The sequence below is a fragment of the Cryptotermes secundus genome, unplaced genomic scaffold (genome assembly GCF_002891405.2).
Source record: "Cryptotermes secundus unplaced genomic scaffold, Csec_1.0 scaffold870, whole genome shotgun sequence".
Classification (NCBI taxonomy): domain Eukaryota; kingdom Metazoa; phylum Arthropoda; class Insecta; order Blattodea; family Kalotermitidae; genus Cryptotermes; species Cryptotermes secundus.
Genome location: NW_019743163.1, coordinates 742,754 through 767,001, shown reverse-complemented (window position 1 = coordinate 767,001; position 24,248 = coordinate 742,754). Strand labels below are relative to the sequence as shown.

Here is a 24,248-nt window from a genome sequence, read left to right as displayed (position 1 = left end):
GAACAGAAGCAAAGAGAATGAAGATGAAGAGCATACGTCTTTGCTGTCCGGTATGGTCTAGTGGTTAGGATACCTGGCTCTCACCTAGGAGGCTCGGGTTCGATTCCCGGTACCGGAATATTTTTGTTTTGTTTCCGTCTTCCTCAATATACGAAAATCTTCAAAGATATATTCAAAAACTTACATACAATAAACAAATGTTCCGAATATCAATGTTTTTGTGGAAATTGCCCACATTCAAGAAAACGTTATAATGACAACGCAAGTATCATTGCTTAGCAACGGCGAGTAAACAATGTGACGCCATGGAGACCGTAAACGTTACCGGTATTTCCAAGGACCTGCCGTTACTCTGAAGCTGATGGAAAAACATTAGTCACACAACGTTTCAGAGACTGGGTTGTGACGGCGATAGGGCCCAACTAAGTAGGTTTTCATGAAGACGGAGACAGAATCCAGCCTCCTAAAAGTTGTGCTTTTAGACAAAAATGGACGGTGTTTTACATAAAAAGGACGATGGATAACGTCCAGAAACATAATATTTGTGTTAATGTACCATCATCACAGACTTTTTTCATGTTATTCACGTGATACTTTTACTGGAAACCCTTGTAGACCGGAGTTGCATCTCAGAAAGCTATACATACCGAGAAGTAAGCCTAGCATTAACTTGCAAAGAAACCGGTTTCATTTGGCAAACTGCTGATGTCAGAGCGACAGAATATGTTCTAGTCACCAACATTAACATTGCAGAGTCAGACAGACGCTATTGGTGAGGAAAAGAGAGAGAGAGAGAGAGATCGACGGAAATAACATGCATAATGCAGGAATTCTTATCCTGAGGATTCGTTTAAAACGGGTTGCACACAGAAACGTCGTTTCCGAGGGTCTTGAACCCAGACACTGCCACGAAGAGAAAAATGGACTTCAGAGATCCTTTCCACTTAACGCTGTTAATTCGTTACCATCTAAAAGCCTCTTATTTCTGGCTCTGTTTTTTCTGTTTTCTGTCTTCCTTTCTTCCTTCTGGTCTTGCGTGCAATGCCTCAAGTTGAATGAACGATCAAAACCACTTGGGGGGGGATCCGGAAGAGAAGCGTCAAGGAACCAGAACTTCTTCGTGGCAAGAGACTTCTAATTCACAAGTTTTGTTCCCAGGCGCCCAGAAAGCCCTGGTCTGGTACTTGGGCAAAAAGAATATTTGCATAGCACTAGACGCAAGAATTCGTTCCTTTGCTTAGCTGCCTGCTACATGCTGGTTTGTTGCCTGTTTTACTCTTCAACCCTGAAGATTCAGGCAAAACTTTCCTCCGAAACGTCGATTTACTTTCAACGGGGAACATACGCGATGTTAGGCTACAACCTTCCCTCGGTTCTGGATTTATCTCAGGGACGATGCAACTGATCAATGAAGCTCATATCTGCTGCTAGGATATATATGCTTCATCAGAGGCGGAGAACTGGAGGGGGGGGGGGCGGGTAGGAAGAAGTGCTATTGTTGCGTATAACCTGAACAAAATGTGGAATGCGAGGTACAGGCTCGCTCGTAACGATGTCCATCAGCTCAGGAACTTGCAGTGTTATGGTACAGTGAAGTCCTCGACACCGGACCCTGTCCTGAGCCAGCTATATCCAGTTCAGATCCTGAGAACTCAATTTTCCAACATCGATTATAATTTTATTCTCCCATTCCAACCATTCTGTTCTTAAAATAATTTCATTCATGAAGCTGAGTCATTCTTGAGATTCCGCCACTTGTTCAACTATTCAAGAATTTCCCAACTTTTTTAGAACCCGAAGACTCATTGACGTGTTCATAAGAGCCCTCCATTGGTCCCTGTTCTGAGAGATCAATCCAGTCCATACCACCATTTCATACATTGTTTAACTTGCGGGGATTGAATTTGTCATTTCTCATAATAAAAGACTGACATTTCTGAGTAAGAAAAAAATCACAATTAAGTTTCCTATTTCCCTCAAATATCAACGCAGAAAAAAAAACTCCCCGGCGGGGAATCGAACCCCGGTCTCCCGCGTGACAGGCGGGGATACTAACCACTATACTACCGAGGACGCACTTTCAAACGCTACTGAAGTATGTAGATAGGCATAATAATTGTCGTTCCCCTATTTATGTGCATGTATAGATGCGTAGTCGCGAATTACAAGGGCAGGACTTCAATATCTCCGCCTACGTATGCCAAGTTCATGACGTAATTCCCACATTACACAGGCAAATAATACCCAGGTCGCGTAACAGCTGTGCGTGCGTAACAGAGCATTCAATGTTGGCAATGTTAACAGTGTAGTTCCGCCAAAAGCAAGAACTTAAAGGTAAGGGCAAGGTAAAGCTGCCCCTGTGCTTAACTAGTTAAGCACTACGCCATGAAGGCGTATGGGGGGAGTGGATGTATAGATACACATTTCTTGATCTCGGCAATAGCTGGACATGAGTGGTCAGCTTCACGCCTTCACCGCTTTACCTCCGGGGAAAGAGCCCCCGGTACCCATTCGATAGGAGGTTGGGTGACCCCCAGAACCGGTATGGACGTCGTCAAGAAGAGAACATTTTTGAACCTGCCGGGACTCGAACTCCGACCCCTCGGTCGTCCAGCCCGCAGCTAGTCGATAACCGACTTCGCTACCTCGGCTCCTAGGAACAACTTAAAAGTAACCAAAAATTTTACAGCATCTCCCAGGATTAATTTTGTTGCATTTTCTAATTAAGCAGTAAAGTGAACCTACTTTTTTCTATAGACCAGGTATGTCCAACGCGTTGATCATGATCGACCGGTCGATAGCGGGTCGATTTCTGGTGAATCTCATAGGCCTATAAGGAATTTATACGTGAAAATCATGTAAATTCACTTGTAATATAATGTAATTATATTCAGATTTTGAAGGAAAAATACGCGTTAAAGTAGTCTGTACTTTCAATGTATGTTGCTTTTGTAACAAGCATCATGTGTCGTGTTATTTTTACCAATATTTTTGCTTAAAGCGTGGTACGGCGATAGGAGGGGGTGGTAGATCACTGGCAGTTTCGACACTAAAAAGTCGATCACAACCTGTTTGAAGATGGACGTGCCTGCTATATACCTTTCCATTGGAAGTGCAGGAAGTGTTCATGTTTGGCACAGCGCAGGCTGTTCTCACGGCAATGGGCCCATTGCTAACAAACGATAACTATGTAAATATCGCGTTTTCAGTTATGACATGGAACATCACACACACACACACACACACACAAAGCAGAGTGCATGCATCTCGTTTCAAGGGAGGCCGGCCCCAGAACACATTTCTGTGGACTACGTCGGGAAAGACAATAGTGGAATGTGCCGCAAAATTCTAAAGATTGTGGAAGTTACTTTGTCAATCGCCGCTAGAGCAAAACCCTAACAGAGAATTCTGTCTTCTGAGATATAACGCCGGGTAGTCCGTTGATAGTCAACAGACATTTCGAAGAAACATGTCGCCTCCATCTTCAGGATTGAAAAATAAGCAGAACAAGAAACCAGGCGTGCCACCTGCTTTCACGCTACTTTATTGTTAGGCTTATTCTTCAACCCTGAAGATGGGGGCGACATATTCCTCCGAAACGTCGATTGATTTTCAATGGCCTACACGACGTTATATCTCAGAAGATACAAATCTTTATAACAACCGGTGTGAAAACCTCAATTCCTATAAAAAAACCTACATATTTCAATCTGCCATGCCTTGCCTTTTGAAAACAAAAATCGAAATTGAAGAAAACAAGGAAATATGTCGCATATAATTATAATAATGATTATAAATGTTTGAAATAAAAATAGAGTTTATAAGTTGATACTTTAAGGCGATCAAAGAACGAATCCTAAACGGCTTAAACTAAGTCTGAGAGCACAGTTCTGCAGTTCTGCTTCGCTTAGTGGGGGGGTGGAGTCAAGCTGGGTCCACTCGGCACGGCGGCCAATGATTGGCCTATTGTAGCCCGCCCCGGGTGATTATGATGATGGAGAATTTGGTGGAATGAATATTGACAGGGGAAACCGAAGTACTCGGAGAAAACCCGCCCCAGTGCCACTTTGTCCACCAGAAATCCCACTTCACCAGACCCGGGATCGAACCCAGGCCGCCGCGGTGGGAAACCAGCGACTAACCGCTTGAGCTATGGCGCGGCCCTTTCAGTTCTGCTTACTACACGCTTCGTGCTAATTTCTTTCTCGGTTTATTCTTCCACTCTGAAGAAGAAAGCAACATGTTCCTCCGAAACGTCGATTGATTTTCAACGGACTGTGCGGCTTTATTTCCCAAAACACAGAAATCTTCATCTTAAGGTTCTCCTCCCCCCTCCCCTTTCGGTTTTTGAATGACCACTTATCAAGAAGTTTACCTTGCAAAATTCTAAATCCATTCTGAACTACGTAATTATGTATTTACTTTTTCTTTGTTGCTAGTGGGGTGGGACTAAGTCCCTTGTACTGCGGCCACTTCTGGCCTATTGTACCAGCCCCAGATGATAGGTGAGGGTGATTGTGGAGCAATTGGTGGAATGAAGATTGGCAGGGGAAACCTAACAACCAACCAGTTCACAGTCTTCCTGGTATTCAGTCCGTGGACTAGACAAAACCCGTTCCGTGTAAAGTTGTATGCGTGTATATCTCAAAACTAACGTTGCCCTGCACTTGGGTAACCGTGACACCATGAACACGTACAGGTTGTTGCAGATCCGTGCGTTTTTCATGGCGCCATCAGACGAAGGCGAGTGATCAGATTCACGACCCGGCCGCTTTGCCCTTGTGGAATGAACACACATTGCATTTCCAGAGTCGGTCTGAATGCCGTGAAGAAGGATCTCTTGCCTCTGTCAGACGCCGAATCCTGGTATCTTGTTCGTCTGACCCGTAGTCTAAACGCAAGTCCTGCTGTGGGCATATAGAGGGCGACTCTTTGAAACAGAGAAGTAAAAAAAGTAAAACTGTCCCTGTATCAGGCCGTGGAGGCTCGTAGCTGATTCTACTCAGTAACCTTCACACTCACTGCCGTGAGATCCTGCATTCTGTCAGTATACCCTCGCTAATCCGGATCGAAATATGAAAAAAGCTGTTCACACTCGAGTACATACTAGAAGAGACGTATGGTATTAAGGAAGGCAGATGAATCACTTGTCTGTTCAGACAAAACTTGATAGTTTCTTCAAACCTGCATCATTGCGTTCAGAAACAAGTACAATTTCCGAGTCTTGTAACGACGAATAAAGGTATAGCCTTTTCCAAATAAAGGCTCTACAGTGATATTTTGTTATTTATTTTCAACAGCACTACTTAATATAATTAATTTTTTCATTTATTTGTGATCTCAGTTTTTTGTTGTCCTTTAGGGACACCTTTTCCTTCATTAATCTGGATTATCGCATAGTTTAGACGCCCCCTCAATTCGGATTAGCGAGGGCTTACTGTATTCAGATTTCCTCGCCCAAACAGGTTATGGGGCGCCTTGCTGACGCAGCCACTGCTACAAGCTGAAAAACCAGGGACCGTGGTCTCAGGGAGAGGGAGACAGGTAGCTTTGTTTGTGCGTCAGGGATGCCTGCCTCCAGGACATCGCCACGCTAATGAACACATCACATCAATTTTAACCCTCCAAGAATTCTTTTGTCAATAGGGTGAGTTTTCAACTTCTCACCACAGTTTCCAGCCTGCGTGGACCAAGCGGCTTAAAGGAGGCCCCTAACGACTCAACATACATAAACATGAATAGAGGCAAACCTCTGTTGCTGGGTTTTCGTGTGAGCCAGACACCACCCTCTGAGCAAACCAGCTCAGTTAACTGCGAAGCAACATAACATACGCAGTTACAAACTTGTCAGAAATTGAGCCGAGAATTAATGCCGTATTTTCTTGGTGTAATATCCACGCTGCACACTAGACACGCAACAGGCATACCAAAGAAGACAATACGTGTATCATGATGGAGGAACTACACTGACTTCATGTAGAAACACTGTAAATATGAAAACACGGAGCTCAGAAAGCACAGCAGGTCACCCCAGTTTCAGCGCATCTTATGAGGGTCGAGTAGGCTGGAACATGTAGTGCAGTGACGGATTTTAAAAAAGGAGTTAATTTTAAATCTTGATATCGTTGCCTGGTGGACGGTAAAAAAAAAGCACATCTCAAAGCCAAGAATTATTCGTCCTTTAATAAGAATCCAACTATTTTAACACTGGTCACTGACTCCACAGCGCAGAACACTACTGCGCAAGAGAGGCAGTCGCTAGGGACATTGTGGTTTTGTGGATGTTTATTTTAACGTTTTGCTGAAATGTGAACTGAGAGTACCTCAAGCTGGAAGTGCCAATGAATACAGCAAACATGGAGCCATGTTTTCTGTTTGAGGTACATATATCTTAACGTCTTGTGGTAGGTCTTTGCTTGCGTGGTTCATGTTCAAATGATAACCACACACTTCTGTTGGGTGCCTTATCCGCTTACAACTGCAACCATAATTCTGCTGCCATGTAGCCTGCTATAAAGGTATCGACGTTTCGGCGGATATTGCAGCCTCCATATTTACTTAAAAAAAAGTTGAATCTATCCCATAGGGTTGTGAGACCTCGAGGCTCCCACATATTCTAGACAATTGGCTCACAGATGGCGGTGAGGTTGTCAGCCTCACGCGCCGGCCGCCCTTTATCCACAGGAAGATTCCTGATACTAATTTCTGTTAGAAGCTGAGTCGACCCCAGGGTCATACTGTGGCTAGGTGGATTTACTGCAGAAAAGCGTTCTATCCTGAAGATGAAAATACCACGTTCTGCAAAAACGTCGGTACCTTCCTACCAAACTGCACGCCGTTGAATTCTAAAACAGATCAGACGTTACAAATTTGTTCTTTACGGACAAGGGATTAGAGTTTCTCGATAAGGAGAGATCGTACGTTTAATACTATAAAGATGCTGCAAGAGTGAAGATTACTGTTTTCTGGAATGTGACGCCGTGTAGTCTGGTGGTATTCACCGAAGATTTGAAAGAAAATTCTGCCTCCATCTTCAGGATAGAAGAGTAAGCCCAGCGTCGGACACGTGATACAGTCCTTCATTCTATACCAGTACCACGTTCCCCCACACTTGGCTTGTCTACCCTGAAGATGGAGGCAGCAGGTTTTTCTGAAACGTCGGTAAATATCTACCAGACTACGCGGCGGCACAACTCAAAAGACAATAATCGTCATATACTTCCATAATTCGCGCACATCCTTCAACTGTCTGAACTGACACCAGCCGCATATTTTCCTCCTCAATCCATTTCCATGGCAACACTGGACGATGCTGCTACGTAGCGTTCTGTTGTCCTCCTTCCTCTTCGTCTTCGTCGTCGTCGTCATCGCTAGCGTAACGATAACTCTCTGGCGGGGCGTCACTCATCTCCACAGCAGCACTGAGGAACAGCTCCCGGAACACAAACCCGTCCAGGTTCCTCGCCAAGTAGTACAGAAACAACCAGTCGGAGAAGTGGCATTCTTTGGTGAGCATGACGAGACCCCAGAGGTCAAGGACCTGTGGATTTGCAAAGCCAAACACGATCCTATTGAATAGTAAACATCGAGCATGAAGGATCACAGTCAGAAGCCTCCAGAGCAGCGCCGCCAACGTTGCCACACACAGAAATGCGATCCAGAACCACAGGAACACGTATATCTTTTCGTTCACAATATTTAGTGCCATCACACACAGAGCATCGTGCACTTGTAATGATCCTGAGGGTCCATACTTCCTGAAGGTACATTTCGTGACCTTCGGAAAGACCAAATCCAGAGGACTCGTTGCGCTGGAGTCATCGAGTTTAAGAACGTCCAGTCCCAGAGTCAAGAAAGCCCCTCCAAGGAATACATCAGTAATATAGATCTGGACCCCGAGGATGACAGCGCTTATAATCTCAGAGAAGACAAAGTCCCGTGTCCAAGACTCGTTGATGTGCTTCCTCTGGACGAAAGTATTCCTGATCAGTATTACCTTCCGCCTTGCATTCTTCCTCGAAGGTATTGTAACCCCAAATTCTAGCTTCACATCCTTTGCAGTCAGACTTAGGTACGCGTGTTCCAATCCCATCACCAGCGCCTCCATTCTCCCTCCTTCCCAATTCCTCCAACAATAATGTGGAGCATAAAACATCAATGCTTGCAAGAAGAGCATGAAAGGAACCCACTGATAATATGCATGGCGTTTGAGCGCATCGGCATTCTGAACGTATGGGCCAACACCGAGATGCGGAACCACTCCGTTGTGAAACGCTGATTCATTAGCGTGTTTCACAACTGTGAAGGTTGTCATGAAGAAGCAATAGGTGTTTATTACATTGATTGGCAATCCGACATCGGCTATACAGCGGATATGTTCACCGATGTATTGACGGCTGCAGACTAGGACGGTGGATACCAAGAGAATACCGAAGCTGGCACGATAATACAGTTTCGATACGAAGTTATCAGTTACAGGCTTCCTTTGCTTGTAATGAACATTACTGACGACACTGCTGAAAGTACTCAACATTGCCACAGTTCCGACCTAATTTACTTTTAACACCCTCTTTATAATTATGAACACACGCACTAAAAGCACTATTTACTTTCCACTGATCAGGGTTCTTGAAGCGACACCAAGTGGCAGTGTACTGACGAGCTCGTCATAGTCGTCTACGGTGATCTGAATAACGAAGTCGTACCACGTGGTCTATTGTTCTTATCACTCTAAATGAAACACGTCACTGCCTTGGAAAAAAGAAGGTCTCATACTCCACAAAGCCCGAAACGAGTCTATAAACAGACTGAACAATATTTACACATAGAATTGCGTGTGACCGCGCGCACACAGCGGAACCACCGTTACGGAGACAAGAATTCTATGGCGCAACGCTGTGCCGGTCTGACAGTCATTAGTCCGGACAGGCAGTTATTGAAGACCACTGTGCCCGTCCCCCAGCTACGTCACAAAAGGTAGGGGTCACTGGCTCAAGCAGATGACCTCTACCCTTACGCAACAGAAGCCCCACGTCACTGGTATGCTGTGCCGAACATATTAATTGTTTCAACTTGACATTATACCCGGGTGTACGCATGTCGCTGTAGAATGAATGAATGATCCGGCTATTATGAATACTAATCAGCGATTACACAAAATCTCCAGCTGGGAATTATACTTACTCCCTACGGTTCTGCAGGGAGCCTGGATAGCTCAGTCGGTATAGGGACTGACTACGTGCTGGACGACCGAGGGGTCGGAGTTCGAGTCCCGGTAGGGTCAAGAGTTTTCTCTTTTCCACGTCGTCCGAACCGGCTCTGGGGTCCACCCAAGCTCCTATCCAATGGGTACCGAGAGCTCTTTCCCAGAGGGTAAAGCGGTAGGGGCATGAAGTTGACAACTCACCTCCAACTAGTGTCGAGGTCAAGAAAACGTGGATGTATACATCCACTCCCCCATACGCCTTCTTGGGCTAGTGCTTAATTAGCTAAGCACAAGGATAACTTTACCCTCTTTTACGGTTTTGCAACTCACTGGACACGAAACATTTTCAAGCTTGAATTTTGAACTGCAATTTTCTGCGACCAGGAGCAAATTTATGGCGAGGTACGTAAATTTAAGTCTGTCCCTCTGCTTAATTAAACACCGCGCCATGAAGACGTAAGCGGGAATGTAGCTCCAGATAATCTTAATCTCGCCATTAAATGATACCCCTTCCGCTTGAGCCCCCGTAGCAACTGGCCTCACTGGACGCCCGTGACCGGAATCAAGCGCCGATTCCCGGATCATCAAGTCCTTAGCATAGTCACTATACTGACTGAGCTGTCGCGTCACACGAGTTGTCCGGATTAAACTGGCTAAGAATCGTGATGATTAAAACCGGAAGGATGTGGGGGGGGGGAGGGGTCTATCACAATTTGGAACATCCGACATAACCGCGATGAAACAAGCCAAATCACAACAAGAAAGGGAAAACCTGCACCTGGGCCCATCTCAACTGGGTACTTCATAAATCCCCCCCACCAGAACGTGTCTTTAGTTATTTACGGTTCATAAAGCGAGGCTACAATTATCGTTAATGTGTGGGATCAACTTTCATGCCTGTTCAGAATAACATACACGTAACATTGCAGTTTTTAGATCTACATTTTATGTTTTTAGACATCAGCGGAGAAGAATTTAAATTCCTTGAATTTAAATTCCTCATAATTTCTATGTGAACGCAATTTTCATCTGTTACTGCCCTACCCAGATATTTAAACCTTTCAACATTTCTGGAAGGCTTTACTGTCTGTCCTTACATCATAAAACTGTCCTTACTGCTACTGACTGGAGATTGCTACAGTCTCTTAAGAGTTGCTAACAGAGTTCTTGCTTCGTTGCCAGTGACATTTATATTTTCCCCCCGTAAATCCCGTTAGAGGCCCAAAGTTGTACGGAGCATGCGCACGCCTTCCAATATGCCATTCAGCGTATCGGAAGGGTAAACAGAAGATTGGTATGCGAGCCAGTAAATGAACTCTCATGTTGTTAACCCCTGTGATGGGTGCCCTAGATTTATACCAAGGCAGCAGAAGCGAAACAAGTGGCATCTGTAGACATCTCACTTCTAATTTCTATTGAAGCAGGACAAAAGGTTCTCCTAATAGACTATTTAGATATTCTTTTTAGTCCTTCAGCAAGCCTCATTCAAAAGCATATGCTCTCCTGATACAAAAGGCAGTCTCCCTTACAGTGTTGCCAGTATGCTCTAAAGTACTCTATAATGCTTGTCCTAAGAAGACGCCTGTGTATTCTGAAGATGGAGACAGCAGGTTCCCCCGAAACGTTGGTAACTGGTGTGGTAACTCAGAAAACCATAATCTTGAAACTTAGCAGTTTCATCTGATTCAGCACTAAATAATCATTGTGCTCTTCCGCGTAAATTCTCTCTCTTTTTTTTTTATTAAAATTTTATACATGTTTCTTGTTTCTCTTACTCCCGCCACACGCCCCGCTACCCATTCTACATGAACAGTAAGGAGCAAGTTGGCTCAAGTGTTAACGTTTCTGGTTCGTTTTCTGCATGGTCTGGTTTCGAACCTCGGCCTTAACAACAAATATCATGACTGAGATTCTACGAGCTTTTCCTCGGTCTCTGCAGACTGAAGCTGCAGCCGCTTTCCTCTACGCCCTTTCAGACTCATTATTCACTGTTCGTGCTGTCATTCGAGGCGATGTACTCCTGAAATGAACCCGAAACAGGAGAACATTAACAGTGAAGTCTGTTCAACTCGGCGTCGCTCCCAGTGCAGACAAGTAGCGCCAAGCTGACAGGCGTGTGAGCCGGCAAAGTGGAACGAGAGTGGGTAACAAACAGTTTCATATCGCTGCAAGGTCGAGCAACTGTTCTCCTTACATAATATGTAAGTAAACAGACACATTTAGTATCTTCATACGCTGTCACATGTTTCAGCTTTTTGGAACTACGTGTCGCCAGTTAATGGTTTCGGCACGTATGCAGTTCGTTTCGTTGAGATCTGGTATTTCCACCATCACGCTATTTTCTCTGGTAGAAGTCTCGTTTCGGAGGAACATGCTGAATCTGTCTTCAGGATATTCAATTGTCACGACGAAGGCGGCACGTTCCTGTCATACGTCGGTAATTCTATGTGCCAGAAAATACGGCGTCACATCCCAGAGGACAACCATCCTTATCAATTATTTTACGAAACGACGGGTGTTTGTAACGTTTGTGTTCTTGGCGGTGGGAACAAAATTTGTATATGCAGTATGACACAACACAAAGCGCTCGTGCCGTGGTTGAGACCGTCAGCTGCCTGTTTCTCTCTGTCAAGGCAGGGCAGTTAATGTGGGATTTGTGGTGGACGAAGCGGCACTAGGGCAGGTTTTCCCCACTCGGTTATCAATCTACGAATGTGTCATTCTCTCATCTGTCAACCGGGACAGATACAATGGGCCGTAGGTGGGCGAAATACGAACGGACTCTAATTCCAGCCACAAATGGCAGCACCTTTGTCTCATGCTAAGTTCTGCAGAGCCGTGCCACATTTTCTGTTGCGTCTGTTGGGTTATTTGACTCGAAGAAGCGGAAATAAAAGCCTTAAAGCTCATGGACCCGAATTCGGCCAGGCGCCATCAGCGTGCGAAAAGTTCCCAGAAACAAAACAGAAGTCAGCAGAACCCGAAAAGAACACTTGTTATTGGCAATAGGCAGGCTACTCCGCCTAAGAACACAACGGTCTCAGCAAGACGATGTTAAGGCCAGGATAACTGACACTGCGCCATGATGTACAGGGACTGGTGGTCTAGCTCCACTAGATGGAGGTGAACAGTTTGCTTCACGCCTTCGCTCGCTATGACAATTCTTCGTCCATTAAACAGAAGGCTGGATGTCTCCAGAACCAATATAGACGCGGTGCGGAAGAGAAATTCACCTAGCAGAGCCGGGAATGGAACTCCGGTCGTTACGAGCCCTACGCAACGGACTCGTACTACAACTCAGGGTCAAATTCCAGGCTTGTCAAAGCAGTGAAGCCTGGCTGTGTTCCATAGAACAGGGAGTTTCCTGACCACTGAGGAAGTAGGGTGGCAGCTCGTTGCTCGGGGCAGGGTCGCAAGGCGCAAGCAGCAGAGCTCTGTGGGTGTGTTGTCTTCTGGGTCACGACAACGCGGAGTCTAATACGTGGTTACGAACGCTTCATCTTCACGTCGACTTGAAAACAGAGGCAATGTGTTCAATCAGAACTGAAGATATTCCCCTGTGTGAAGATGGAAGACGTATGTTCTTCCTAAGTTAAATGGAGGAAGACTATTTCGTGGAAGTGAAGATGGAGGGCGTATGTGCCTCTGTGGGACTAAGAAGATGGCAGAACAAATCTTCATTGCTGTGAAAATAATAAATCTAATCTGAGTTATCGGTCATCTCCCTGCGACCCACACACGCAGTTAAAGAAGCTGATGGTCATCAACCTCGTACAAACATTGGGCCACCACCCCTGGATCCGAGGATCGCGTTGTGACTCAGTTTAGCCTGGTACACGGGTCCTACACTGAAGCTTCCAGGTTATGAACGGATAGAGAGAGGACCCCTGACCTTGACGTTCACATCCTCGCGTTGATTAGAGTTCGGGGTACAGATGCACCCCGCTCCTAAGTTGCCCTCCTGTGTCGGTCTGAGTTGCTTACTCAGTCGCATTCTGCGTGATTCTCAGAGTGGAGAATATCTGACGCACTTGAGTTTACTCAGTTACTGCTTCCGTATTCAGGATCGAAGAATGAGCCGTGCAAACAAGCAACAAACACACTTGCAAGCCTTACTCTTCGACTCTGAAGACAGAAGAAGTACGTGCCTCCGAAACGTCACATCAGTCACGTTATAGTGACAGCCGTGGGAGCAGATCCGGGCGCTTGAATGTTGCAGCCCACATGGAAGACAAAAGGCCACTAGTCGCCGGATGTGGCATGTCAGCTTCCAGTGTCTGGGCTGGATTCACTTAGTTATATGTAATGGTTATCATGAACGAAGGGCAGGCGACGTACAGTTCTCTCCTGAAATATTTATTATTATTTATGACAGGTACTGTATGATTCCCACGAAAATGAAAGCCCTACCCGAGTTCTGTAGCCTTACGAATGTTAATGGTGTTTGTAAAATTAGATTTTATGCTATTACGTCCGCCATTATGCTCTGAGCGATAAGGGTTTCCTCGGAAACAGGCGCTTTTGCTTCTAATGGTCAAGGAAGGAACAGAACCCAGCAGGATGTGATATGAAAAGCATTTGTTACAAAGGAGAGGTGGGTACCTTTCACTCTAAATATGAAATTTTACAAGATAAACGTCACTTGCTGACAAGTTAAGAGCTCTAAACGAATGCCCATTGACAGTGCCCGGCTGTAAACCCGCACGAAATGGTGACCACTACGGGGGCCGTGACGTAGAAGGTTACCTGCTTGTAAAGGGGTCTTGATTGGAAAGGAGGAGCGAATTTTCGTTCCCAAGACTCGAATTGGGATGTTGTTGTGAGGAAGTCTGTGGGGAAGCCGCGGAGTTGTTAAGAAGTTTCGGTGTTGTGCAGAAACAATTCTGGACCTGTATAACGATTGAGAAGTAACAACTGTGTTTTTTGTGTAAGTCAGAAAAACTTGTCACTTGTTCTTCTTCCACTTCTCTTGAATTGCTGTTAATATTGATATTGGGGGCACGCGGTAGTGGAGTTGGTTGAGGCACTAAGCTACAAGCCTAAGTTCTCGGGTTCGATTTCCAATGAGATCACTGGAAATTTCAATTGATCTAATCCTTCCAGCCGCACTATGGCCCTAGGGTCGACTCAGCCTCTAACAGAAATGAGCACCAGGAATCTTCCTGGGGGATAAAGGGCGGCCGGCGCATAAGGCTGACAGCCTCACTGCCATCTGTGAGCCGATTGTCTCGAAATTTTGTGAGAGCCTTGACGTCTCACAACCCTATCAGTCTCCACGGCCTGTTACAGGGATAGCATTAACAATTTTTACCTTTAATTATCATTATTTATCTTCATCAATGGACGAAATGAATGAATGAGTTCGTGTCAGCATGGCTATCGTATATTTTAACCGAGGAACCACTGAACCGATTTTGACGGAACTTGGTACTAGGAATATTTTCATTAAACCTTTTCGAGGCAAATTTAATTTTAGTTCGTACTGGTCCAATATACGTGCAATTACTACTGCACATGAAGCTTAAATCGAACTGTACGGATTTTACTGAATTATCGAGTGCGGGTTGTGGATTATGGCATAAACAACACGGTATATGACAAAATCTAATATGGACTTCATTGAAGTCTATAAATTTTATGCGACTCTGTATATCTTGTGAGCAGTGAGATTAGATTTGCGAATGTTGTTTCAGAAGCAATGAGATATATAAAGCGCGGATGCCTTCATATTTTTGTATGAGACTTTTCATGGGGCTCAAGTTGAGATTGTGGTTGTCTGGGCTGTGTTGCAAAATCCATGTACCCTATGAACCAATGTACGTCATACCATGTGGAGGCAACCTTACGGAAGAAAAGACCCGATAAGTATACACGAATTTCCCAAATGCATATTATTATTATTATTATTATTATTATTTTAACTGCAAAAGGGGTTTAATCCGGTGGCATTGGTACTACAATAAGACAATACACAAAACTACACAAACAATAAAAACACACTACGCACAGTGATCACAACGCAAATACAATTATAACTACAACAAATACAATTACAATTATATAAATTAATATTAATAGAAAAATAAGCTAATTATACATTAAACTCTAATAGCAATGAAATACATAATGTCATGAACTGAAGCACTCACATTTCACCATGAACTTCCCTTCATTCCACTTCCCTACACTTACGTACCCTTCACATCCTCACCACAAATTACTTCAGTTCACCTTCACTTCACTTCACTTCATACGCCTTCACTTCGCCTGTTTATCACGTTCCTACCCCTGTACCTAAAACTACTTGGTTTACAGGGACAGTCCCTAAAGCATCTGAAGGCAGTTGGTCCCAGAGCTGGATGGTCCTATTTACAAAGGAGTATTTCCCGATATCTGTCCGTTGCTTTCTGCTCCTGATTTTCCTGTCATGATGGCCCCTGCTCAGTATAGCCCATAGCCTTCCAAGCCCGTTCTCCCGTGTATGCTTTGAAGAGAGCGCATATGCGTGCTATCTGCCGGCGCTGTGTCGAGGTTCCCCAGTTCACATGGTTCCTATGATGTGCAAATTTAGCCGCCACGTTTTGCACCCGGTCTGACGCATTTATCTGCCCTCCCTGTAAGGGTCCCAGCACGTCGCCCTATATTCCAGAACTGGACGCACTAAGGATGTGCAGGCTAAACATTTAGTGTTGCTATTTCCCTTTCTAAGAACACACATTGTAAAATGAAGTGCCTTCCAGGATTTTTCCACATGAATACAAAAAATATTTTGAAACTATAATGTATTAGCATTCGAATGGTGACGTAAGTGTCTTCGTCAGTAATATTCAACGAAGTTCCTGCAGAAGATCGCGCGCAGGTTGTCCTGGAGGAATCTTGCGCCTTGGTTCCGAGAACCCACGAGACCAGAATATTATGACATGTAGAACCGTTGCTAGGGAACGAGTCGGAAAATACTTTTTTTCGTGGAGATGGATTCTTGGAAACCAACCCATTACGGGGCGAAGTTTCCTTCGATACGGGGTACGGGTGGTGAACAAACACTTCCTTGGATACGAATATGAAAGGTGTTTTCTGTCGGTCCGTCCCGACGTTATATAAGAGAAAACTCAGATCGAGCTGTAAGTAGCGACCAGATCAGAATGAAGTTCAGAGTTCAGGAGATCAGATCAGAATTTAGCGAGTCCTAGGCAGTCGAGGATAAAGAGATCGGATGAAGGTTTATTCTGAGTTCTAGTGATTGAATGTGATTACTCGTACGAGAGATTGTACGAGGAGTAAACAATAAATCCAATCATTCAATCCAAAACCGGTTATTAGCAATCACGACCTTAAATCGCGACAATGTGAATTCTTTGCGTAAAAAGTCTCCTTTCTGTACAGGCTACAGGACGCATATAAATTGAGTTTTCGCTACATACTCATAAAGCATCAAGTAATACAGTGTCCTATGCAAATGTCTTGAATTGTAAATCTCGCGAGACCGTATGATAATATTATGAAAGGATTACACAGACATCCCTTGGATAAAGTGATTTGTCGTCAGTGACACTTAAAATTACGATACAGCGTGTACCGTAGCAGCTTATCTGCTGTTTCCCCAAGGCTTAGCTACGATTGCTTGACGTTTACAATTAATACCATGCCAACACGAAATGGGTCTACCTTAAGGCACTATGCTACAAGTCGGAAGGTCGCGGGTTAAAATTCCGATGAGGTCATTGGATTTTTTTCAATTGACCTAATCCTTCCGGCCACACTATGGCCCTGGGGTTCACTCAGCCTCTAACAGAAATGAGTACCAGGAATCTTCCTGGGGGTAAAAGGCGGCCGGTGTGTAAGGCTGACAACCTCACCGCCATCTATGAGCAGATTGTCTACAAAATGTGGGAACCTCAACATCTCACAACCCTATGGACCTCCACGGCCTGCTACATGGATAAATTTACTCTTTTTACTTACAATTCATGTATCGAATATGTACTCGGAGAGCTTTCTTCGTCGGCAGCTGAATGAGGAAAAGAAGATGCAGAAATAGTTTCGAAAATACACAAATCCCGTGAAACTTTTACGCGGGGCGCGAAATTCAACATTTATGCTAACTTGTTCTCGTACAACCTTTAAGAAAAATTGACGAATCAATAAGAGCAGCGCATTGGTAATTACAGTGACCTCAACCACTTGAATACTGGGATCACTGGTTTGAATCCCGGTCGAAGTACGGGAGTAGAAGCCTTGCTTCATTCAAATTTCAGCAGGTGCCAACTGACTTCTGCAGATTTCTGCAGACCCGCCTTGGAAATGACGGGATAGTACCTTAATTGCTCGCAACCACCATCAACCACATCTCATTCGAAGCTACACAAGTTTAATAGTCTAAAATAGCCGGACAACCTAATAAATTGCACAAAATTCGATGCCGTACAGTGTGACTTCATATACCTGGCCGCTGGGTTGTGCATTAGAAGCACCGCAAGAGGGGCGGGCCCTGCGCTGTGCGTCTGAGGTTGAGGGGAAGGGCGAACTGCAACTAAAATAACTTAGCTGGTTCACAGCTCCTACTTTTTCAACACAAATCTAAAATTATATACCAATTCAGTCACAACACGTTTATTTAATTTTATAAAATAACACATATTTTTTCAAGAAAGTTCTTGACAATACACAAAAATGGCTTCCCGTACCGGGAATCGAACCCGAGCCTCCTGGGTGAAAACCAGGTATCCTAGCCACTAGACCATACCGGACTTCAAAATAAGTGTCATATGTTGCATAGATACCAGCCGCGCGGTCTCATTCTGCAGAGTACATTATGCACGGAAATATAAAGAAGAGCCGGAATTCAGTAACACTCTCCTGACTGGTACAGCTTCACGACGTAAGGGAATTGGATTGGAGGGGAGAGTAATCGTAGATGGAGCGAAGGAAGGGCAATATCGCCATCATTAGTTGTATATAGCTTACAAAGACTTATTGGATTTGGGGTTCTGACAGCACATTCATTTGCATGTAATCCATGTAATCCGTTATAAGTTCACCGGCCTCTAGGAGGAAAGTTCTGCCGCTGTCTTCATGACAGCAGTTTTTCCGAAATGTTGGTAACTTTTTATCGGACTACACGGCGTCACACCCAGAACATTTTCTTTTTATATTATTTGGTGTGAATACTTGAAGAAAACGCAGAGAAAACTAATATATCTTGATGTCTCGTCACCAGAATACAGAGCAAAACCGCGACTTAAAGAGAGCTAACAGATCCTTTGAAAATGTGGCACATTACAAATATCAGCGAACGACATAACAAATTAGAATTTGATTCAGGAGAACACACAGCTGTGTTTCGGCCCTCATAATCAGTGTCTCGAGACACGAGTGCTCGTTATTGAGACCAGTTATGCTCTCAGATTGGCTCACATTATGCAGATGTCAATTGGTAATGTCCAGATGACGTCACGCTGCCACATTCATGGCCAGACAGCTGGAGCCATCTTAATTTACGGCTCCCTACCCAAGCCGAATGCTAAGTGCCGCCATATAACGCGAGGCTTCCACCACAGTGAAGATTCATATTGCGATCTTACGACACCGTGTTGTCTGGTAGGTGGGTACCGACGTTCTCATTTGGAAACGTCGAGTCTATACCAAAACCAACTGTATCACAACCGAGAAGACCACAATATGAAGGCCCCAAATAGAATGTTGACATCGAATATTGATTTTAAGTAAATACACCTGAACGTGTAGCTACAGACCTACAAGACTTACAGCTCACGTTTGTATTTAACTTACACAGTTGAGAGCGCGTCGTGAAATATTGTAAGCATAGAGACCAAAAGGAGAAAATGCATAAAGCTGTCCCTGTGCTTAACTAATTAGGCATTACGTCATTAAGACATATGGGGGGGCTGGATGTATGGATCCAAGTGTTCTTATCTCGGCACCAACTGGAGGTGAGTGATCAGTTTCCATTGGCTAGGAGTCTGGGTGGGTCCCATAGCCGGTCTGGACGACGTGAAGAGAAAATTCTTGGCCGTTCCGGGACTGGGACTCCGACCCCTGGGCCGCCCAGCCCGTAGCCAGTCGCTATAGTGACTGCTCTGCATTTCCATGCTAATTACAGCCATGCTTGCGTCTAACTTCACCGGACCAGAACACGTCCTCACGTGTTGCCGAAGAAGGTAACCGTTTCATTTCACACGTTGCAAAACAAGTACTTACACGAAACGTGAGGCATTAGTTTAGAGAGGAAGCCCTCCATCTCCTAGGACATAGACCAGTGTAGTTCGCTGAAAGCCAGGCGACGTTTCGGAGGAACATATCGCCTCCATCTTCAAGGTACGAAGAATAAGCCAAGCAAGAAACTAGCGTGAAAGCAGGTGGTAGATATAACTCTTTCATAATAACCTCAAATGCTACAAGGTTAGACACGGTTCTGAATATCAGATATGTAATGAAAACGGGTGCGTTCGCAGACGGAACTTAACGTGTTTCTCCAGTTCATCACCGTAACGCATGTATGAGTCACCTGCTCAGGTCCGAGAAGAGTCTGGAATTCATCATTCGCATTGTTACAACAGCGTCTAGTTAAGGCCCCGTGATTCATGTTTCTGATATCCGTAATAAGGGAGAGGCACCGCTGATTGTGGTCAGTGCGACGTAATCACCGTCCGTCTACCCACGGGCCTTCCTGGAGAGGCTGCTGGATTCATTCATGCCACGCAAAGAGTTTCTGTTACGTCATCCAGACTGTGAGGTCAAACTTTGTGGGGTACTCTCCTGGCCCTCAGCAGGCACACCCATCATGCAGGAAGGTGGAGGTCCTGGTGACATAGCAACCTGCACCGCCTCTCCCCAAGGACGCGTTTGGGTTCCGCGGAACATAAGCCATCAACGGCTGACAGTCGCTCAGCTATTCAAGAAAATGCATGATATAAAGCTTGAAGTTTTCAAGGTAGTGACTGTGTTATTGTGGTCTGCTGGGTTGTGACAGCGCAATCCTCAACATGGAGGCACTATTTTCCTCCGACACATTGGTGTCCGCCTACCAGACTACACGACGTTACAATCCAGAAAATCATAATTGTCCTGATGACACGGACTGCGTAGAAAACAAACGCGTCAAACAATTCTTTTATTGTTGTATTATATTCGTTGCCGCGTGAACGTATTTACCGAACAGTTGCCTACTAACGATAGGCGAGATGCATATGCAGACACACAGACAATAAGATGATCTCATAAGCCTACTTATTTTTAAAAAAGACGGAAAGTAGGCAAAAAATCCATGATATTATGGAACCTGAAGATCATATGGGATGTGGCGCAGTGTATATCTTTTGCGAACCGACGTTTCGGAAGAGCGTATCATCTCCATTTTCAGGGTAGAAAAATCCGCGAGAAGACCGAGCAGCCACCTGCTCACGCTGGTTCCTCGCTCGCGGATTTTTCTACCCTGAAGATGGAGACGATACGTTCCTCCGAAACGTCGGTTCACAAAAGATCCACACGGCACCACATCCCATTCTTCATAATCACTGCTGTGAAAACCTCAAATCTTACATCAATAATTTTCTTTACAAAAGTTCCGCCCTGGAAGTTACATAGATTAATCCAGCATCTATACGAGCCTTGAAGATGGAGGCGGCACATTTATCCGAAGCGAACTACATAATGTTCAACTCACATATGGGACACGCAGTAACGTAGATGGTTGAGGCACTGTGCTACAAGCCGGAAGGTCGCGGGTTCGATTCCTGATGAGGTAATTGGATATTTTTATTTACTTAACCCTTCCAGCCGCACTATGGCCCTGGGGTAGATTCAGCCTCTAACAGAAACGAGTACCAGGAATCTCCCTGGGGGGTAGAGGGCGGCCGGCGCATAAGGATGGTAATGTCACCGCCATCTGTGAGCCGACTGTCTAGAAAATGTGGGAACCTCAACGTCTGACAACCCTATGGCCCTCCACGGCCTAATACAAGGGCAGCTTTAACATTTTTCAACTCACAAATCAACAGCCTTAATTTTCACCACCATGAAAACCTGAAATTCCATTACCAGTTCATTCTGTCAAGACAAAATGAAGAACCAGGCCCATACGTAAACTTTCTTGCTGACTTCGGAAAGATTGTGCCACTGTACTTCGTACAACTTCAAACCTTGCACGCAAACTTCACGTTCATAAAAGGCGTGAATATGAAATATTACCTGGAGGCCAACCTAAAATATCCAGGTAAGAGAAGCAATGCATCTTCATGAAGGGAACAGGTACTGAATAGAAATTGTCGATAATGGTACGTGCAAGTTGGCCGGCAGAATGATTTATGCCGGAGATACCATGCACTTAACCACGCCATTCCTCTGCTACCTCGTCACTTCCGAAAAGTACAGCCACCGAGATGCGAAACTTGCTCATGTTACGTCGGCCCTGCGTGCCGGGCGCAGAAGTCACCTACCGCGTGCGCAAGTCAGTCAGACTAACATCCCGCCGCAATGAATCACGTCAAATCGCAGGGAGCCACGAATAAATAAGCCGATTAAACGAACATATTTCTTTTCGCGCTGCTAATTATTTCGAAGGGGAGGTGGAGAGTCTTACATGAAACTGCGCTATCAGGACATGCGCAGTGGCGTGCCTACTCCTCTTTCATTGTACCCAGGCCCGGACGGGGGCTATTTTCAAGGGAATGCGGATCCACGAATATCAGGACGTAAGTTGTCCCTGTGCTTAATTAATTAATTAAGCATGGGGACAGGTAAGGAGGCGGGATAGCTCAGTCGGTATATACGACGGGCTGGACGACCCAGCTTCGATTCCCGGCAGTGCAATATTTTTCTCTTCTCCACGTCCTGCAGACGGGCTCCTGAGCCAGATCAAGTAACCACAAACCACTGTGGTCGCGGTGCAAGGGCAAAGAAGGTCCACCCCTTATACATTCAAGTAACCACAAACGAAGAAGTAACCTGGAATAAAAAAATACGATGCAAGAAAACAGCACCGCCTCAGCAGTGCCTGTCGGACACGAGTTTTCCACCCACTGCAGATGTCAGCACGTACTGTACTCGTCCCCTGCACTGATGCGATGCAATACGAATCGTGTTTGCTGCGCTGTGCGTGTTGCATCCCAGCGGCCGCACCCTTTGTCCACATGCAGCAGCACTTGGCGGTGCGACTACTGAAGAGACAGGGTAAGGGCGGCTGATGTAGCCATTCGAGAAGTCCCGGCTTCAGAATATAGGCGCAGACACCAGCTTTCCTGACTGACGTTTTTCCTGGCTTTATTCAGACCCTCCAGAGCGCAGTCGGTATAGCTGGACGCCCGATGGAACCGAGTTTGAGTCCCGGTAGGGGCGAGAATTTTCTCTTCTCCACGTCGTCCACACTGGTTCTGGGACCTACCCAGCCTCCTATCCAATGGGTATCGGTTAATTTTTCCCCATTCACAGAGCGGTGCTTAATCAGTTGAGCCCAGGAATGAGAAGATGCAGCGCCCTGCAGTCTACGGTTTCATTGGCCCACGGCGAGCCAATGGGAACTGAGGCTCAACCTTCCACTCTCCTCCTGCGTCCCACATGACCCAAATTCCGGACAGCCGATCGCTCGGCTTGCACATGCTTTCATGATGGTATCCCCATCGGCTTATTCCACTCCGAAGGAGGAGATATGTTCTTCCGAAACGTCTGTTGACTTTCAACGGACCACACGGCGTCATATCCCATAACCATCGCTGTAAGAACCTCAAATCCTACAAGCCCATTTACATAGGTCACGGATCTCAATTAACTGTGCCCGCACCGGGCTCCGTCCGTGGACCTGAGTGATCAACTTCCTTGACCCCTCCTCAATACCTCACCGCCCTGTGCTCACCACACTCGCTTGGCATGATGAGACACAATGTGCTAGATGGGGCCCAGACTGCCTGCGTCTGTCTCATAACCTGAGAACCTCTATTGCGCATGTCTGTGCATATGGCAAAGACTTTCGGCACGTGACCGATCCATCCACTAATTGGGCGGGATGGGGGGGACCTTAAGGAAGAATGTGGCTGTAAATATCATGACCCTACCCAAAAATCTGGTCGTCAGCCCCAGGAGGGGCTCGAAGTGAAGGTGACTGATTGTTAGCCGTGACGTCACTTCGACCACACTCAACTCGACCCCGAAGATGGAGACAACATGTGCCTACGAAACCTGAACACTACACGGCGCCGCAGCTTGGGAGACCGAAATATGGGCACTCCCATTTATTTCGTATATTGTTTCGATGTGCAGGACATTCATCGAAGTACAAGAAATATAATTCCTGTCTCTGTGCAGGAAGCCTGTAAGGTATGCAAAAGGGCCAAGCACACTTTTAGACAATATATCCATCCCTCATGGCAGGCTTAGAGCCTTGTAGTCACGTCTGTAAGTTAACATCTTTAAATAAAGGATTTCTTTCGTGTTGAACCAGAAAACGAAACTAAAGTACCCTGCATCCCTGGTATTAATATTAAACGTGCTCTATACGTTTATTTTCACACATAAGCCGACCCTAGGCTGCCAATTTGCTAATATTTCAGTGATCCTGATTGATTATGAACTAGCAATCACAATGTCATTACCAAATGAATAGCAGAAATGTGAAAAGCCACTAACAGTAGCTACTGCTAACATTTCAGTTATATTGCGTCATACTAATCGATCTCTCAGAGAGAAAAAGTAAGTCATTATGATTTGTAGGAAGTCGACGGTAGCTGGGTAATTCTGTGACTCAACTTTTCATGGAACCATGCGTGAGATTGCTCAGGTGTTTGAAATCAGCCATAGGAACACCTGGACATCACCACAATTATTAACAGCTTGCCTCATTTCCTTTCATCTCTTTGGAAACCTGCCGAGAAAATTTCTGGTGCTGCCGCCTAGTAACGAGTGTCTGGACGACGATATAGTGTATTCGACAGCTGTAAGGGAGCAGCACTGAGCAGACAAGAATATGAATTGCTGCAGATTGAAGTTCAGTGACCTGGTATTCTTCACAAAACAATGAAAATAACCGACAAAG

The 24,248-nt window shown here is 45.3% G+C and overlaps 1 protein-coding gene and 3 non-coding genes across 4 annotated transcripts; 1 reads left to right on the top strand and 3 right to left on the bottom strand.

Annotated features, from left to right (window-relative positions):
* Positions 1-46: 46 nt before the first annotated feature.
* Positions 47-118, top strand: Trnae-cuc. The gene has a single exon. It is a non-coding gene; the product is annotated as a tRNA-Glu (tRNA).
* A 1,883-nt stretch (positions 119-2,001) lies between these two features.
* Trnad-guc lies at positions 2,002-2,073 on the bottom strand. The gene has a single exon. It is a non-coding gene; the product is annotated as a tRNA-Asp (tRNA).
* A 4,600-nt stretch (positions 2,074-6,673) lies between these two features.
* Positions 6,674-8,892, bottom strand: LOC111873977 (innexin inx7). Its single transcript, XM_023869099.2, has one exon. It carries the CDS (start codon positions 8,531-8,533, stop codon positions 7,316-7,318), a length of 1,218 nt encoding a protein of 405 aa, XP_023724867.1. The 5' UTR covers positions 8,534-8,892; the 3' UTR covers positions 6,674-7,315.
* An 8,988-nt stretch (positions 8,893-17,880) lies between these two features.
* Positions 17,881-17,952, bottom strand: Trnae-uuc. Its single transcript has one exon. It is a non-coding gene; the product is annotated as a tRNA-Glu (tRNA).
* Positions 17,953-24,248: the final 6,296 nt, after the last annotated feature.